A 19,746-nucleotide genomic window follows, 5' to 3' on the forward strand; every position below is an offset into this window, starting at 1 on the left:
AATACAGGAGGACATGGCTTTAAGGTAAAGGGTGGGAAGTTCAAGGGGGATATTAGAGGAAGGTTTTTTTTACTCAGAGAGTGGTCGGTGCGTGGAATGCACTGCCTGAGTCAGTGGTGGAGGCAGATACACTAGTGAAGTTTAAGAGACTACTAGACAGGTATATGGAAGAATTTAAGGGCGGGGGAGGGGTTATGTGGGAAACAGGGTTTGAGGGTCGGCACAATATTGTGGGCCAAAGGGCCTGTAATGTGCTGTACTATTCTATGTTCCATATCTCAGAGAGTGTGTTGTGATTGGAGAAAGTCCAGAGGAGGTTTATGAGGATGATTCTGGGAATGAAGGGGTCAACATGAGGAGTGTTTGGCAACTTTGGGTCTGTACTCAGTGGAATTTAGAAGAATGTGGTCTGATCTCATTGAAACCTACCAAATGTTGAAAGGACTAGATAGGATGGATGCGTTGCCTATGGTGGAGGTAGCCAGAGCTAGAGGGCACAGCCTCAAAATAGAAGGGGGCAACATTTTAGAACAGAGGTAAGGAGGATTTTTTTTTAAGCCAGACAGTAGTGAATCTGTGGAATGCTCTTCTACAGACTGCAATGGAGGCCAAGTCCATGTGTATATTTAAAGTGGAATTTGATAGCTTCCTGATCGGTCAAGGCATCAAAGGATATGGCATGGGGTTGAGTGGGATCTGGGGTCTGGGATCAGCCAGGATAGAATGGCAGAGGAGACTCAATGGGCTGAATGGCCCAATTCTGCTCCTATTTCTAATGGTCTTTATGGATGTATACTGTCCAGTGAACTTTATGCAAAAATACAAATCATGGATCTTGACATGCTTCTAAAATTACGACTGATTAAGAACATCTTCAAAACTTCTTTAACTCAGCTCTGCCTTTTACTATGATTTTACCTTCTCACTTTTTTAAAAAAAAGTACTAAAACTCCTTGTTACACCCCACAGTCAATCCTATATATAATTGCAATTTCAAGAAGAATTTAAGAACAAACGTTGTGCTTATAGTGCAAAATCTTTTAAAGCAGAAAATTGTCACTATGACAGAGAGACATGGCCAAGTCTTTACATGTAAGCAAAATGTTCAAAAGAGAAGAACAGCAGTTCATTGGAAAATATGCTGTAAAGGACCAGTGAGTATGGTACTTCTGCAATGAGCAAGCCAAGGACCATGCAGATCTCTAAATAAAAATACATTCCCTAAAAGGCTGGCATACAAATCTTAAAAAGTTGGGTCTGACAACTCTGTACGATGTATGGGATATTTCAACAAGCATTAGAAATTCTTGATGGGCAAATAGGCGGGATGACTTCTGTCTCCTCGTGGTAGGATAATGCTGTTTAGAATCAGCTTATTTTTCAGGATCACAATAGTATCTGTACCCAAACCCAAACAAATTACCTGGTTACAACACACAAAGTGCTGGAATGACTAAGACTGTCAGGCATCGATAGAGAGAAATGAGCAATGTTCTGGACCAAGACCTTGCATTGGGACTGAAAAAGAAGGGAGCTAAAGGCAGAATAAAAGGGTAGTGGGGGAGGAGCATGAGCTGGCAGGATAGATGGAAGAGGCAAAGGGCTGAAGAATCTAAGGCTACGTCCACACTACGCCAGATAATTTTGAAAACAAAGCTTTTTCTCTTCGTTTTGATCTTCCATTCACACTGAACCAGCGTTTTCATCCCCTGAAAACGGAGATTTTCGAACACTCTCCAGAGTGTCTAAGTTTGAAAACGATTGTGTCACGTTGTAGTGTGCATGGGGTAAACGGAGAGATTTTAAAATATTGTCATGACACCAACACACCAATGCTTTTTCTGCTTCTGCTGCGCAAGCATTGCTGGACGGCTGTTCTTGGTTCTTGATCCTCCAAAATATTCCGCATGGAATTTAAACTGGAGGTGGCTTTCAAGCTGGTCCCCTCGGTTTCTCTGTTTGCATCCTCTGTTCTTCTGCCCGTACCCTCCGGTCTCCCAGTCTGCGGTGGTTGTACCCTCGATCTCCTGTACCCCGGGGACTCCAAGCCGGCACTGTCACTGACTGACCACCGGTGTTATAACGCGCAGTCGGTGTGAACGGCGTGAGAGTTAAATTGTAAAGTGAGTTTTTTTGACTAGATCTCCTAAATTGATTTGATTGAGTCTATCTTTAAAAATATTAATGTCAGAAATACTGTTCAGGTCTGGCAGCCGAAGATTCCACTCACTTGTTGATCTTGGGTAGAGGACAGCTTCATGCGTGTGTTGTTTACTTTATTGTCTACGTTAATAATTTGTTTGGAATTAAACATCCCTACTGCTTTGCTGACTTTGTAGTCGTTCGTAACTTGCAGAAACAGTTCGACCTCATTGTCTGTCTAAAAGGAGAAGTCCGGTCTGATTTTTCCAGCGGAGATTTTCTTTGTATTCTTCGAAGACATTGTTAAAAACTTTCTTTCGCTGTTGTTGGTACTCTAGTTTTATTCTATGGAAATAGCACAATGCCGCCACGGAAACGTAAATATTATACCGTTTCCTCTTCGCTTGTTCTCTTCAGATGTGTCTGCGTATGCCCAGTAGATTTGCCCAAATATCCGTGTTGGTGTGGACAGAGATATTTTGAAGAACGCGTAGTGTGGACGCCTGTCGTTTTTACTCAAAACCGGCGTTTTCAAAATTATCCAGCGTAGTGTGGACGTAGCCTAAGAACTCCAGTCCTCCATGGAAAGAGGAAGCTGAAGGCGACAGTTATGAGGATAGGGGAGGGGTAAGAGGAGTACACGAGCCATAAGCAGGAGAGAGAGAAAAAAAATCGGGGTGGGGGGGCGCATAATAGTTACAGAAAGTTAGAGAAATTGATGTTGATGCCATCAGATTGGAGACAACCAAGACAAAACATTTGCTGCTTCTCCAATTTGCATCTGGCTTCAACATGGCAGTAAAGGAGGCCATATCGGGAACACCAAATGCAATAAGTGGCACGGATAGATTTACAGGTAAAGAGCTGCTGCAGCTGGAAGGACTATTTAGAGCCCTGAATAGTGGTGAGGAAGGTGGTATAGGAGCAGGTATAATATTTAGCATTGTTGCAAGGAGGGGGATTGGTGGAGAGGCCCAAAAAGTCAACTGTTCTTTCCTTCCATGGATGCTGCCTAACCTACTATTCCTCCAGCATTTTGTGTGTTTCTCCAGATTTTCACATCTGCAGTCTCTTTTGTCTCCAAACTGTACTGTCAATTTGCATTGTCGCTTACAAGTAATGAATTGCCAATTTTAACTCTAATCTTTTAAATGTTCTCACTTTTGTGTCAGTTACAGAGAGAAAGGAGAAACTTAAAAAGGTCACCAACACATTGTTCTCCTTAGGCTAGAAACATTCACTTTTGTGAGAATTATGGATAAGAGAACATTTATAATCAAACCACCCTGAATCTCTTAATTCATTAGAAAACACGATACAAGTTACTCACCATATGTTCACTTCCATCGATTTTACAGTTACTTTGGAAAAATAATAACCACAAATAGAGACAGTGATTTTTTAATCAATAAATTCAGGCAAAATACAAAAGAAACGCTAATTTTTCAAATCGTTTTCAGAGAACTGCATCAAAATTAAATGTCCTAGGCCACATCCACTAGAATGACTGCAGTTCAATTATGGCTCAGCTTGAGCTTTGTATTAACAAACACAAAAGTAGAATAATGTACAAATGTTCAACAAGGAAGCACAAAATGTAGAACTTGCTAGACCAGATATAATCTAATTTTAAATAGCCCCGATACAAATAATCAATAGAGAAAAGTGCAAAAGTTATCATTTCAAAAGTGTATTTAATCTTGTGTGGAAACCTTTACCAATATCAATTTACAAATATAAGAAAACATTGATACCATATAAGGCTTTCCTCTCTTAGTTGTCAGTGCCTTTTTTGATAAAGAAATAAATAGTTCTTTAAAGGCTTATTCTTAAATCATAAGGAAAATAATGCTGTGATGACTTGAGCATGACAACTGTAACCAAAGTGCTAATGAAGGACAAACTTCTACCATGGACAGAAGGGCAATTTATTATGATCTGCAATTGGTTTCTTCTAAGCAAGCAAGCTCTATTTCCATGTAATCCATCTATATTTTAAAAGACTACCCATTCACAATTTAATCTCTAATAATTACAAGATTGTTTGAATTGAAAATATGAAACCAAATTGTATAAATGGTAAAAATGTCTTCAAATGTACACTTTCCTACTTAAAACAGTAGTTCATATTATTATTTTACAGGCACCACAGTAACTGTGAATGGATAAATCATACTTGGAAACAGTGTAATGCTCATTGGGAATTTACATTATGCTTCTCTGCAAATTTTACAGTAACTACCTCTAAGATACAATTACTTTCATTATTTACTGGAAATTATCAATAGAAAACACTTTCCAGCATAGTTTAGTGCACATGTTAAAAATAGACAATTAAGCATACTCAATTCTAAAAGTAGGAAAAGGCCCAAATATAAAGTTTAATCTCTGAACATTTAACAGCAATTTTAAATGCCTGCATGATTTACAATCTAGATTTAATAGCAAGTGGCCTTGTCACAAGATGGTACATCTCCAAATGGGCTCAACTTTTTCCAGTTTCATTTATACCTACTATATGTGACATTTCTCACCATATTTTCATTATTTTTCAGACAATTATCAAATTAAATGAATTACAGCTCCTGTCTAGCAGTTAACAGAAATTCATTCTTCAAATTGAACACTAACAATTTTCCTTATGCCTTATATGGCTAAAGATCTTTTGTTCAAGCCTTTATCCAGCCTTTATTTTGATTTAAATTATTCTAGTGTTGATCCAAAAAAGTAAATTTTAGAGAATATTGAGTTATGTGAAACCAATCACACAGTAATATGTGACACAATATATATTTTAACGTAAAAAGCAAATTAGTCTTCAAAACTTAGTTGGATTACATGCAGTTTGTTGACCATAAAGACTGTTCAAGGTGAATGAAAAACAAACTATAAATATTGACTGAGCCTTTTCATCATGTTACTGGACAACAAAATTGCACTGTGTAATCTATTTTTGCATCTAAGAACACTTTTAAAAAAAAGGTGCACCCTCAGGTCATCATTGTAGTAATCATCTACCACGTCGCATGCTTTCAAAATATACAGTGAGAAGTATGTTATTTTCCAGGTCCAAATATGAAAAAGTGACCATTTCCCCTATCTCCATTCAGAGCATTTATTTTGGTGCACAGCAACCAGCTTTGCCAACAGGTTATTACCAATGGAGAATGAGCGTGGTCCCTCTGTTGATCTTCGGTGAGTCAAAGAAGGTGAGTGGAGTACGCACTTTTCGCTTTGCATCTACAAATGCTTTTTTTTACAACTTCAATGGTAGAATTTAGAGGGAGCAAATTACTATAGGCAATACTCTGAAATGGCAGACTTCTTCAGCATTAGAGAGTTTAGTACATTTACCTTTTCACCTGCTTTGTTTCCTAAATGCATTAATCAACCAGCACAGAGCATTAAAGCAAATTTTTCAGTTGATGATGTCGTCTTTAAATATTATGGTGGACTTTCAGACCGCTGGCTATCATGGAATATAACAAAATCTCAAGTTATTTTCTACAAATTAATTTAAAATAAAGCCTTGTACTCTTCAACAGCCAAGGATCCCTGCGCACAACATAAGGCATCTAAGTTGAAGTCCTGTTTGCCCAATAAGTGAGTTTTCTATACAAACTCATTTTTTCATATTATCCCAAATGTGGCTTTATTGCTTTTCTAAAAAAAAACCTTGTAATTGTTATAATGCTCTGGATTAGAATACATTTAGCTTTTCAGAGATGTTACATAAAGGCAACCTCTGGTCATTCTGATCTGCAAGGTAGATTTTAAATTTCACTAAGCACTGCTTCTCCACCCCCATTTTAAAATTTAAAAATATAATTATTATGGGGATGTAATTTAATCCCCAAATCAGTCTGATTTGCAAATAACTAATTCAACGTTGGAAGTTTATTGTAAAGATGAACAAAATGTTCAGAACTGACAAGCTTCAAGAGATATTGTAGTGCATTAGGAGAACACTTAACACATTTGTTGTGGTAAACAAAACAAAATCTATTAATAGCCTTCTTCGGGAGACATACTAATGACATACTGATGTGCATGCTACTATACTTGCCACTTCATCAAAGTAACTTTAAAATCTAATGCAGGGAGTCAAAGTCCACTGTTTTATAAATGATAGGATTAGCCTTAACAATACTAATACATACATTAATATGGTATCCTCACTGCATTACAGCAGAAGATATTGCATCAAGAAAAAAATATTTATTAAGCTAGTCAAATTTGAACTTTGTGTTCATCCCTTATTTCTTCAGCAAATGCAGAAAGCAGTAACTCTTCAACATTGTTGTTTTGGAAGACAACTAGCCACATATGTAATTACACTTGTGAGCAATCCTCTTCAGCTATTATAATAAGCAGCTTTAAGGTTTTTGGCTGAATTTAAATCAAATTGGATGTGTTATAATTGTGCTCAAAGGCACCTACATTGGGCCAAATCTACCTGGATAATTATTGTTCATGATGCAGAGTGTTGCTTATTCCACAAACTGACCAGCAGATTCACAGCAAGGGATACACCATTGCACTGAATCTCCAGAACTTGCTCCATGGACTGGCTCCTAACAATGCCCCTCATCCTCAACTTTCCAATTTTAAGAATTTCTCAGATTTGTATTATTAAAAGCCCAAAGGCTTATTGCAACATGATTAAGTTTATAATTAGAAGCACATGGTCTTTTAATCCCAGGATGAAAGTCAATGAAATGCCAATATGATCACACCATTTCAGAAAGGGATTTTTTTTAAACCATTAAATCTCATTCCTATGTAGTAATATACTTCTTAAAAAGTTAAAAATTTATATTTTTTTTACTCCCTTTCTCCATTTTTGTTTTCTTGATAAAAAACATTGCTATACCATGAGATATGTACTTGATGTGGCTCTAGTTCACCCATTTCCTTTCTATCTCAATCTTTAACTATCAATGATGAGATAGCTGATCCGGTCATTACCAAGGTCCCAAATACCATGACATCAGTCCAAATGATATCCAAGCATTTACATTTGAGCTAAAGTATGCAGGAAGTTTAATTAACACCACAAGATGCTCAGCCCCAGCAAAATTTGGCCATGCAAGTTGTCAGGTGCTTCTCTATTGTGCTGTTAGATTGTTGGCCCAAAACAAATGAAAAATAAACATACGAGTTTCCAATCTGAGGAGGTAAAACAAAGGTTCTGCACTTCAAATCCATTTCTACAAGGCATCACACTTTTCTCCATACTTCTCCAGACTCTTCAGTGTAAGAGCCCTTCCTGAATAAGTGCTACCACTTTTAAAAAGATGTTCTTAAAGACAGAAGCTTGCTATTTTGTTGTCTTTGATCCTTTCTGTCCTTACATGGCACTTGGATTAAGTGAAGGTGAACTCTGCAAGTTGATTCCCTTGTTTGACTGTCAACTGCTATGTCGGAGCGGCCATTCACTTTCAAGGAATTCCTAGTCACCTGAAAGGCAGAAATTATTCACAATTATTCACATGCACTCAGTGGCCACTTTATCAGGCACACCTGTACACCTCCTCATTAATGCAAATATCTAATCAGCCAATCATGTAGCAACAACTCAATGCAGAAAAGCATGTAGACATAGTCAAGAGGTTCAACGTCCAAACATCAGAATGGGAAAGAAATGTGATCTAAGTGACTTTGGTCATGGAATGATTGTTGGTGCCAGTTGGGGTGGTTTGAGTATCTCAGAAACTGCAGATGTCCTGACTTTTTCCACACACAACAGTCACTAGAGTTTACAGAGAATGGTGAAAAAAAAACACATCCAATGAGTGGCAGTTCTATGTGCAAAAATGTCTTGTTAATGAGAGGTCACAGGAAAATGGCTAGACAGGTTCAAACTATCTGGAAAGCAACTCAAATAACCAAGCATTGCAACAGTGGTGTGCAGAACAGCATCTCTGAACACACACTTCAAACTTTGACGTGGACAGTCTGCAACATCTGAAGACCATGAACATAAACTCAGTAGCTACTTTATTAGGTAAAGGAAGTATCTAATAAACTGGTCACTGAGGGTACATTATTTTTGATAAGTATTTCTCATCATACCAGATGGTAAAATCTACTTGAATTAGAATTGCACTAGGTTCTTCTGATAAAACAGTTTAATATCTGTATATGTCCTCACTTTCTATTGAGGTTAAATAAACACCAGGGTCTTCCTGTGCAATTTAAAGGTTAATTGGTATGCTAAGTTACTCAAAGGCTGCTGCTGTTTACGCAGATATATTACATATGTGCTTTCCTATAAACTGCTCTTACATACCACCAGCGTATAAAAACACATTTATTTTGCTTTCTACAATTAAGTCAAGTATGCAGAGTCTCAATTTATTATAACAGCAAGGGTTAATTTATACATGTATCTAAAACAAAAAAAAACAGAACAGAAATATACAACTGCAAATCTTGTTCCACTGCTTTCCACAATTTCTCTGCACTAAAACTAGAAATAGTTGCAGCTTGGTCCAGGCCATTTGATACAAGCAAAAATGGATTGCTGGATCTCACTGTCTCTGTCTCTGTCTCTGGAGGCAGCTTATCTACTGATGTCTATTATAAACCCATGGACTCTCACAGCTACCTAGACCATACCCCTTCCCACCCTGTTACTTGTAAAAATGCCATCCCTTTCTCTCAATCCTCCATCTCCACCGCATCTGCTCTCAGGATGGGGCTTTTTATTCTAGAATGAAGAAGATGTCCTCCTTTTTTCAAAGAAAGGGGCTTCCCTTCCTCCGCCATCAACACTGCCCTCAACTGCATCAGTTCCATTTCACGTATGTCTGCTCTTAACCCATCCTTCTGCCACTCTACCAGGGGTAGGGTTCCTCCTGTCCTCACCTATCACACCAGCCTCTGCGTCCAGCACACAATTCATCAAAACTTCAGCCATATCCAACGGGATCCTACCACCAAGCACACCTTTCCCTGCCTCCCATTTTCTGCTTTCGGCAGGGATCACTCCCTATGCTACTTCCTTGTGTCCCGCCCTACTGATCTCCCTCCTGGCACTTATCCTTGTAAGCGGAACAAGTGCTACACCTGCTCTTACACCTCCTCCCTCACTACCATTCAGGGCCCCAAACAGTCCTTCCAGGTGAGGTGACACTTCATCTGTGAGTCTGTTGGGGTCATATGCTGTGTCTGTTGCTCACAGTATGGCCTCCTATATATCGGCGAAACCTGATGTGGATTGAGAGACCACTTCACCTGGCACCCATGCTCCATCCACTTGAAAAAGTGGGATCTCCCTGTGGCCACCCATTTTAATTCCACTTCCCATTCTGATATGTCTATCCATGGCCTCTTCCACTACTGTGATGAGGCTACACATAAGTTTGGAAGAACAACACCTTATATTCCGTTTGGGTAGCCTAATGGCATGAACATCGATTTCTCCAACTTCTGGTAATGCCCCTCCTCCCACCTCCTTCAGCATTCCCCATCCCCTTTTCCCTCTCCCACCTTATCTCCTTGCCTCCCCATTATCTCTCTCTGGTGCCCCTTCTCCCCGCCCCCCCACTACCACTTTTCTTTCTTCCATGACCTTTTGTCTCATTTATCAATTTACTTCCCAGCTCTTTACTTCATCCCCTCCCCATCCAGGTTTCACCCATCACCTTGTGCTTCTCTCTCCCCTCCCCCAGATTTAAATCTACTCCTCAGCTTTTTTTTTCAGGTTTCAGCCCGAAACGTCAACTGTACTTTTTTTTCCCCATAGATGCCGCCTGGCCTGCTGAGTTCCTCCAGCATTTTGGGTGTGTTGCTCGGATTTCCAGCATCTGCAAATTTTCTCTTGTTTGTGAATGGTTTGCTGGAGTTGTTATTCTATGCTTTTGAAGTCTTTTGAACACCATTGTTATGCTTGCTACCTTCCAGTCAGCCGGAAATATGGAATTTTGTAAGATCGTCATCACTGTATCTTTTTGAAATGGGATGCAAGCTATTAGAGCAAAAGGAATTAACACATTTTGACTACTTTAATTTTGAGTATTTCTTATTTTTTAAAATCTTCATTATCATTAGATCTTTACTACTTCATTATTTATATTTGTGTCTTCCACAGTAAAGACAGATACAAAATCCTTGGTTAATACTTAAATCATTCCATTATTCTCCATTATATTTGCTCTTACCTTTGTCTTCAGTGGCTTAAACATCTTTTTACTATTCTCTTTTTACACTGTAGCAGATCTTAATCTTTATTTATTACATTTCTGTAAAACTTATTCTCATTCTATTTCTATTTCATCAGATTTTTATGGTCATCCATTACTGACTCTCAAATTTAACAATCCCCATGCTTACCAACTTTATTGGGAGTACTTTTAACCATATTTTAATCTTTAAGCCTTTCTTTAAATCATTTGGTTTGTATTACTGATCTATTCAACTAATTTTTGTTATAACTCTGAGTTTATATTTCTTAATGGAATCAGTTGAGAAATATAGCGTACCTTTAAACATTTGTTACAGGTTATCAACTTGAAGCAATTTAATCCAGTTCACTGAAGACGAATATAATTGGTTGGAATGAAAACAGCTGACACTTCTATGCTTAAGCACACTACATTTAATGTTGATGTACCTGAAAATGGAAGAGGGGTTGCCATACAGGTAAGGCCGATCAGAGCAGAACAAATTTTTCACTATTTCGTTAGGAGTTTTAGGAGATTTGGTGCGTCACCAAAGACTCTAGCAAATTTCTACAGATGTACTGTGGAGAGCATTCTAACTGGATGCGTCACCATATAGAAAGAGCTATAGAGGGCTATTAACTCAAGCCAGTTCCATCATGGACACTAGCCACCCCATTATCAAGTATATCTTCAAAAGGTAATGCATCAAAAAGCTGGTATCAATCATTAAGGAACACCATCACCCTGGATATGCTCTCTTCTCATAACTACCATCAGCAAGATGGTAGAGGACCCTGAAGACACACATTCAACATTTTAGGAACAGCTTCTTCCTTCTGACAATATATTTCTGAACCTTCCATGAACACTACCTCACTGTTTGCTCTCTTTTTGCACCTTTTTTTGTGCATTTCTTATTGTAACATCCATTTTTTTCTGCATTGCACTGTTACTGCAAAACAACAAATTTCACAACATTATATCAGTGATAATAAACCACAGCAACAGCAGTTGGTCTGCTGCATTTCTGCTTCATTCGATCTAGACAAATGAACTTTGCAAGAAATATCAGAACAGACTTGTTCAAAATTAATAGAAGCTACAGAATTACTACATATACTGTATGGTTTTCAAATGAGCTTTGGATTTATTTTCTATGTTACAGGCAGTGGAACTCTTTGATTTGATTCACCTGTGAATCTTTATTAAGCAATGTATACAACCACTTGTAAATTTTATTCAACTCTTTCGTCAAACACAGTTTAACTGGAAAATTGTAACTGAGGCACTGCTTATCATTTCAAAATACAATGAATTTTATTAACTGAATTACCTGCTTATATTTGATAAATTAAGTTTAATCATGTACTTACCCTCATCACTATCTGATTCCATAACAAAGAGTGGTCTACAATTCTTCTGGGAGCTGTGTCCTTCCAGTGCTTCAATGCTGTTGAAGATCCTGAAACATTTCCGACATATGTGTCGATCGTTTATTACATTAACTGCATTCTCATGTGACGTGGGAGACTGGTTTATATTAGTAGCCAACTTCCTTCGTTTTGGCATACTGATATACCTTTCATCCAGGTAGCTTGGTGGCTGAGGCCTATAGTACTTGTGCTGCCTGCCACCACTTTCAGATTCTCCCTTACTGTTGCTATTATTCTTACTACTACTGCCGTTCTGTTCTTGATTGGAGGATGACTGCAAACCTGAAGGAGTCTTGTTTTGCTGTGACGGGCAGCCACTGTTTTGTGACACTCCTGTAGCTTGCTCCCTTAAAGCTTCTTTTGAAATGCTATTATTCAACACTGCTGATGTAGACTCTGATCTTGAAACATCCATTGAAAGACCGGTCTTATCCAAATCAGCAATGCCATCATTTGGCATATTACCTGAGGAAAGTGTATCTGCATTTGAATTATTGAAATTCCCTTTTAATTCATCATGTCCGTTTATAATTTGTTCATTATTAATACAATTTAAATTGCCTGATTCAACAGTCAACAATTTTTGTTCCAATTCAATGGAAGCATGTGGAGTATCATTAAGTGTGCCTGTTTCATTTTGATTTCCACTTTGCTTGCCAGACAAACTGTGAAGATAAGTCTTTGGTTCTAATAACTCTTTCCGTGACTTCCACGATGGAACTGGGAATTCCACAACGTTCTGTTCATTTTCCAAGCTCGCATCTTCATTTGCCTTTGCTTGATGGCTTAGTATTTTGTTTGCTTCAGTTTTACTGCCGTCACAATCTGTGATGTGAATAGGTTTGCTACTTAAGTAATGCTGTGCCTCATGTTCATAAAGCACATCAACTCTATCGAACAACTTGTCACAGTCACCAAAGCTGCACTGTGCTTGAAAAACTTCATGACTTTTAGAATGGGTTAAAAGCTCTGAAGCTGATTTAAACCTCTGACTACAACCACACTGTAAACAGAAGAATAGTTTGGGATACACGTGCCTTTTTAGATGGTCAATTAAATGTTGAGAGTGAATAAATTTTCTTTGGCAATAACGGCACTTCCCTTTATACCACTCCATCAGGTAATCTCGTACATTTTCATCGGAGGAGTGAAATTTCCGTGCATGCTTAATCAAAAAATGGATCTTAGTAAATACCTTTGAACAGCCATGGCTTGGACAATTAAGGAAACCATCACTTTCTGTATCATTTTCTGTTTTTTCTTTTGACATAGTTTTATCTTCTACCTGTTCTTGTTTGCATAGAGCTCCATTATGTCTGTGACCTATTGAATTTTGCTTGGCAAGAAAACTGCTCTTCATTTTCTTTTTGGTTGGAACAGCAGACACATCTGAAGCAGACTCTTCTTCTACCACCTGAGCACCTGTAGCATTATCAGCAGCTGTATCAGGAGCAACATCTTTGTTAGGATCTTCCTGAGTTTTGAAATTTTCATTCAGTGCTCCATCCAGACCAGCTGAACTGTGTGGCTCAATTGGAAGATCAACAATTTTAATATCTTCTTTTTCTGTAAACGTTTTAGAGCAAGTCTGTTCATCTGCATTTGCAGATTCTGAAGTAGTTGATACTTTTGCATCAAGAATCCCATTTGTGAGAGGATCGGTTTCCTGCGTGTCATTGGCAGCACTAGAAGATTGAGTATTTTTGTATGCAGCAAGTTCTTGTTTTTGAATCTTCCTCAGATGAGTCTTTAAATGCTTCAGCATTTGTCCCCTCAATCTGAACTTCCTTGCACAAATGAGACAAGGAAAGGCACCTTTTTGCTGATGAACCTGTGCATGTCGCATAATGTGTCCACCAAGGAACTCTTTTTTACACAACACACAACGATGCATCACGGCACTGTGGCCGTCTGCCCGGGACGTGCCTCGGCTGAGCAGCAGCCTATCAGGTTTCTCCGTGGTCTTGATATCTGTGGTGCTATTAACTGACACGTTGTTTCCAAACTTTACAAGCAAATCTCTTCCACGAGCTTTAATTAAGGCCACTTTGCCACGCATTAGAGCAAGACAGTTTTTCTTCAAAATCCGCCAGTCCCAAAATTCTGGATCAAAAGGCCAGGTGTTCTTTAAAACAAGCAGCAGCTCGCAACGAAGGAAACTTGGAACTGAGCTGGTATCTTCAGTGTATGGCTGATCTGGCTGACTGTATAGATTTTCAACAGCATGAAAAGTTTCTAATGTACACTCAGAGAAAAAAACTGTAATAGTGCATGCTCTACAGAAATCCAAATCATTTGGCAGCAGATATGACAGCGTTTTACACACTAAAGTTTTTGTATTTGGTTCATCTTGATAATCCATCCGTAGAGCACGTGCACAGAGCTCAACGCAGAATTGCAGACCTTCAGCTCCAACCTACAATGTTTCAACATTACATATTCACAAGTTTAGAGATATTCACATTACAAACAGACAAAAAATGTAAAATTATCTAGTAGCAAAAGTATATTTCTCCATAGACTTGCAATGAGACACTGATTTATATCATCATATAAAACTATTTCGATAAGGAATAATGCTAGACAGTTTATCGACAAGAAACATTTTTGAAGAGGCTATGGCAGAAGAGTAGTACTATTGTTATACCCCCAATACACTCCACTAATGAAATAACTTAACACTCTACAAACCAGTGAAGGACAAAATTTTCTTCTGAACAATTCAACCATTTAGCACTCAAAATAAAAGCTCAAACAACGACCAAAAGCTTCCACAAGAAATAAAGGTTTAGGAATTCAAGAATCTAACATGCAGACATTAAATTAAAAGGACCTACAGTTGTGAAATAAGTAGGTCATAAAGTTATCACCTACAGGGTATGCAATTATCATGCTTCCCTGGAATGTTGATCACAAAAGAAAAATCTCCAAATCTCCAAAATAAACAAGTGCATATTAGTAGGCATTGTTCATTACAATTAAGCTGAAAAGTGTCACACAATAGGATCAACTGGATAAAGATGTGTGATTCAATTCCACAGAGCAACTTTGCCCTTAATATCTGAAATGAGGAAAAAATAATTTTAAATTTAAAAGTAACAATTGACCTCATGTCAATTTCAATCTGCAAAAGACAGTTCCAAAGTTACAGTTCAATTTACCCTAATGCTTTCCCCTAATACAGGTTGAATACCCCTTATCTGAAATTCCAAAATACAAAACTTTTTTGAGTGCTGACATGATGTCACAAATAGAAAATTCCACAAGGCAACAGGTTCCCATGCAATGCGCACACCACAGAAGTTTCTGAGAATTGATCACAAATGCAATGGACAAAAATAAATGAAAAATAGAAAAACACTGCATAGTGAAAAATGAAAATCTCAATCGTGTATTGAAAGAGTTGATTTGTCAGCGTCAGAGTAAATATATGCCACTAAACAGTATGCTGAACATGAAGCAAAGATCTATCATGATGAACTGAAAATTGAAGGTAATTACGAATATTCAGCAGGCTGGTTGCAGAAATTTGAGGCTATGTCCACACTAGACTGGATAATTTTGAAAACGCCGGTTTCAAGTAAAAATGACAGGCATCCACACCAAGCGTTTTTCAAAATATCTCTGTCCACATTAGAACGGATATTTGGGCGAATCTCCTCCTACTGGGCATGCGCAGGACACACAGAAAACAAGCGAAGAGGAAATGGTATACTTGGTGCGCATTTCTCCAGTTACAGAGTAGAAAAACTTCAAAGGAATTGCTGTTGGCTCTCGCGCAGGAGGAATTAAAACTAAAAAACAACAAATACTGAAGCGTATGGAGGCAACCGATAGGGAGTTCATGGACAGTATGACCCGGCTGACGATGAATATTAAGAATCTGACTAACTCTGTTACATTAATAAAGCACCTTGTTAAATGTATAAAACATGTCTGCATCAGTGTTATCTTGTATTTCCATACAACGTTACATTAGGCTGTTACACATCTATTGTCAGAGAAGTACTTGCATAAATAGGTAAACCACCTTCATACAAGCAAGGACAGAAAACAGGGCGAAGTGAGTATACTTGTTTATTCAGTAAGCTATGGGTCAAAGTATTTGGTGAGTACATTTCCAACTCTTCTAGCTTCAGTCTCGTTGCTGTCTGTTCTGAAATTGTTAGGTTGTGTGGGGGGTTGCGTTCAAGAAAACAATGAAATGCCGCACTGCCGCCATCTGTTCCGGCACATCATGACAGCGTTTTTAAATTGTCAAAAAAGCTCACTTTACAATTTAACTCTCACGCTGTTCACACCGACTGCGCATTATAACAGCCGTACGACAGTGCTTGCGCAGTACCAAGCAGAAGCAGAAAAAGCATTGTTGTTGTGGTGTTGTCATGACAGCATTTTTAAGTATCTCCGTTTACACCGTCCACACTACAATGCGAAACAATTGTTTTCAAATTTACACACTCTGGAGAGTGTTTTAGAAAAGCTCCGTTTTCGGGGGATGAAAACTCCGTTTCAATGTGGACGGAGGGTCAAAACCAAGAGAAAAAGCTTCGTTTTCAAAATTATCCGGCGTAGTGTGGACGATTTTGGAATAGAGAAAGTAACAGAAATAGCAAATGAAATCTATGATCATGGGGAGATACCTGATGATTTAAGTAAATGAATCATTAAGTAAATGGACCCTCCGTCCACATTGAAACGGAGTTTTCATCCCCCGAAAACGGAGCTTTTCTAAAACACTCTCCAGAGTGTGTAAATTTGAAAACAATTGTTTCGCATTGTAGTGTGGACGGTGTAAACGGAGATACTTAAAAATGCTGTCATGACAACACCACAACAACAATGCTTTTTCTGCTTCTGCTTGGTACTGCGCAAGCACTGTCGTACGGCTGTTATAATGCGCAGTCGGTGTGAACAGCGTGAGAGTTAAATTGTAAAGTGAGCTTTTTTGACAATTTCCAAAGAAAGAGGGAGGAACAGAATGTGAGGTACATCATACCATAAGCCCGATGAGCCACGTGGCAAAAATTATTCTCAGAGTAATCATGATGAGAGCAAGGCGCTGTATAAAACCAGAAATCAGTAAAGAACAATGCGGCTTTGTGGAAAACACTGGAACCAGAAATGCAATTTTCATGCTACGGATGATCTGTGAGCAAGCCATCCAGGCACAAAAAGACATCTACCTATGTTTCGTTGACTATACAAAAGCTTTTGACACTGTCAGACAGCAAGATCTTCTGGGAATGCTTCAAGATCTTGACATAGATGGGAAAGATATATGTTTCTTAAGAAACTTATACTGGGACCAGACAGCATCCATCAGAATAGAAGGAGAAGTGAGTGAGTATGTGAATATCATGAGAGGAGTCAGGTAAGGTTGTGTCTTTTCACCAGACATATTTAACCTGTATAGAGAAAATATCTTGAGAAGTATCAAAGACATCAAAGGATTCACAATTGGAGGTCATAATATAAATAACATCAGATATGCTGATGACATCGTACTAATAACTGACTCAGAAACAAAACTTCAAGAACTACTCACTATAGTGGCAGCAGAAAGTAATAGCAGAGGCCTCTCAGTCAACACAAAGACGACAGAAAGCATGGTCATCTCCAGAACGACAAACATCCCACAATGATCAAAATTGGAAATACAAACATCAAGCAAGTCAACAAATTCAAATATCTTGGCAGCCTAATAACAAGTAATGGCAGGTGCAACACAGATATCAAATACAGAATAGCAATGGCGAAAGAAGCTTTCCAAAAAATGAAGACCATATTAACAGACAGAAAGATGAGCACGTACACTAAAAACAGAATACTGCAGTGCTACATTTATTCTATCCTGACTTATGGAAGTGAATGCTGGAACATTTCTTCAGCAATGGAAAAAAAGACTAAAAGCAGCTGAATTATGGTTCTACAGGAGAATGTTAAAAATATCATGGACCACACACACATCAAATGAAGAAGTTCTCAGAAGAGCCCAAGCAGTTCGATCACTCATACCAACAATAAGAGAAAGACAACTCAGATTCCTAGGACACATCATGTGGAAAGATGAACTGGAAAAATTCATACTCTCTGGAAAGACTGAGGGGAGTAAACCTAGAGGAAGACCTCTGATTATGTACACCAAAAGCATAGCCAGGTGGCTACACATCGAGGAAATGGAAGTCATCTAAAAAACGAAGGGTAGATCTATATGGAAAACCATGGTCACCAAAGTCTGCATCGGATACGGTACCTAGACAGACAGTGTGGAAGTAGCCCAAGAAAAGGCACAGCATTAAATATTTAAAGATTTGCGGTGATAAAGTGTCTACTGATCATAAAGCAGCAGAGAATTTCATCCATGAGGTTGCCAAGGTCATCACTAATGAAAATCGAACACACAGAATGGCTGCATCAGTACATAAGTGTGACGAACATAGACTGCTTATCGGTAACACATACATTCAGAGTCAGAAATAATGGTGATTCCAAGCCATCTTATTACATATTCCAAAATCTGATAAAAATCTGAAATCCAAATCACTTCCGGCTCAAACATTTTGGATATGGGTACTCAACCTGTATTTTCAAAATTCAAAACACAATACAAATTTTCCAAATGCAAGAGAACATAATTCTGATTTGTGTAACACCTCATTCTAATTCAAACAAAACTGTAATAAATGTTTGCTGCTTTCCCTCTACAGCTCATATATTCTTCCTGTGGTGCACACAATTAAACAATGTATTCAAAGTATGATTAATAGAGCTTTATAAATTTTAGCAGAGCAACTCTTAAAATATTGCCCACCAGAAATCAACAATTATGTGCTTTGTCATGTTTATTAGGTACACCATCTCTTATTCACTGCAGAGGATGATCCAAGCTTAATAAAATAAAACTATCCAAAGTAATAAACTTAAAATACACAGCCTTTCATTTACAATGCAGCGCAGTAACTCACCTCATTCTGAATAACCCTGATAAAGAGAAAGATATGGTTGACATTTCTGGATGTTAATAGAAGGTGATGACACTTCTCTAAAAAGTGTTGCTTGGATGCATCAAGTTTCAGCTGCAGCTTACTCCATACTAATATCAACTCCCTAAGTAAGGTGAAGTAGATAGCATTAAATTACAAAGTTACTGTGGGATAATTACATACTTATCTTAACTAAGTGGCATATCATTTGAAGGTATCTGGTTTGGCATGCTCAATTAGGATTTAAGCAAGTAATTTAAAGGAATACAACTTTTCAACCCAATTGTTGTTCTCCATTAAAAAAAACCAAAAGTTAATAATACTACAAACCAATGCACAGGGGGAATACCAAACTCAAGTTTATTGAATGACTATGAAATCATTTGGCTCAGCGACCTTTAGAAAGTACGAAGAGTGATTGATAAGTTTGTGGCCTAAGGTAGAAGGAGTCAACTTTAGAAAGCCTAGCACATTTATTTTTCCTACATTTATACACTTAGTCCAGTGGCCGTGGCACGGATCCCTTCTTTGTAGAAGTTGGCGTCTTCGACCTCCAGAAAGTGGTTCAAAGCAGGGGTGATTGATAAGTTCGTGGCCTAAGGTAGAAGGAGATGAGTTATTAACTTCAAACTTTCTGCATAATCACTCAAAGAGTTCAACTGCATGTGCAAGTAATAAGAGCTGTATAACTAATTTCCTTCTACCTTAGGCCACAAACTTATCAATCACCCTGCTGTGGACCACCTGGAGGTCCAAGACGCTCTCATTACATGCATGTGCAGTTCAACTCTGTGTGATTATGCAGAAAGTTTGAAGTTAATAACTCATCTCCTTCTACTGTAGGCCACGAACTTATCAATCACCCCTGCTGTGGACCTCTTCTACAAAGAAGGGATCCGTATGCTCCACGACCACTGGACTAAGTGTGTACATGTAAGGAGGGGACTAGGTTGAAAGATAAATGTATTAGGTTTTCTAAAATTGACTCCTTCTACCTTAGGCCACAAACTTATCAAT

The 19,746-nt window shown here is 38.2% G+C and overlaps 1 protein-coding gene across 2 annotated transcripts in view; it reads right to left on the reverse strand.

The window, feature by feature from the left end:
* Window positions 1–3,535: 3,535 nt before the first annotated feature.
* Window positions 3,536–19,746, reverse strand: part of LOC134347902 (zinc finger protein 654-like) — a 64,888-nt gene continuing 48,677 nt past the window's right edge. For both annotated transcript variants that reach the window (XM_063050499.1, XM_063050498.1), the window contains exons 7-9: window positions 18,712–18,853; window positions 11,684–14,159; window positions 3,536–7,602 (exon numbers count right to left, since the gene is read on the reverse strand). In XM_063050499.1, the coding sequence (XP_062906569.1) occupies window positions 7,595–7,602; window positions 11,684–14,159; window positions 18,712–18,853 (2,626 nt within the window). In that variant the 3' untranslated portion in view covers window positions 3,536–7,594. The remainder of the gene's footprint in view (window positions 7,603–11,683; window positions 14,160–18,711; window positions 18,854–19,746) is intronic.

This window comes from Mobula hypostoma, chromosome 6, assembly GCF_963921235.1.
Source record: "Mobula hypostoma chromosome 6, sMobHyp1.1, whole genome shotgun sequence".
NCBI classification, from domain to species: Eukaryota; Metazoa; Chordata; class Chondrichthyes; order Myliobatiformes; family Myliobatidae; genus Mobula; species Mobula hypostoma.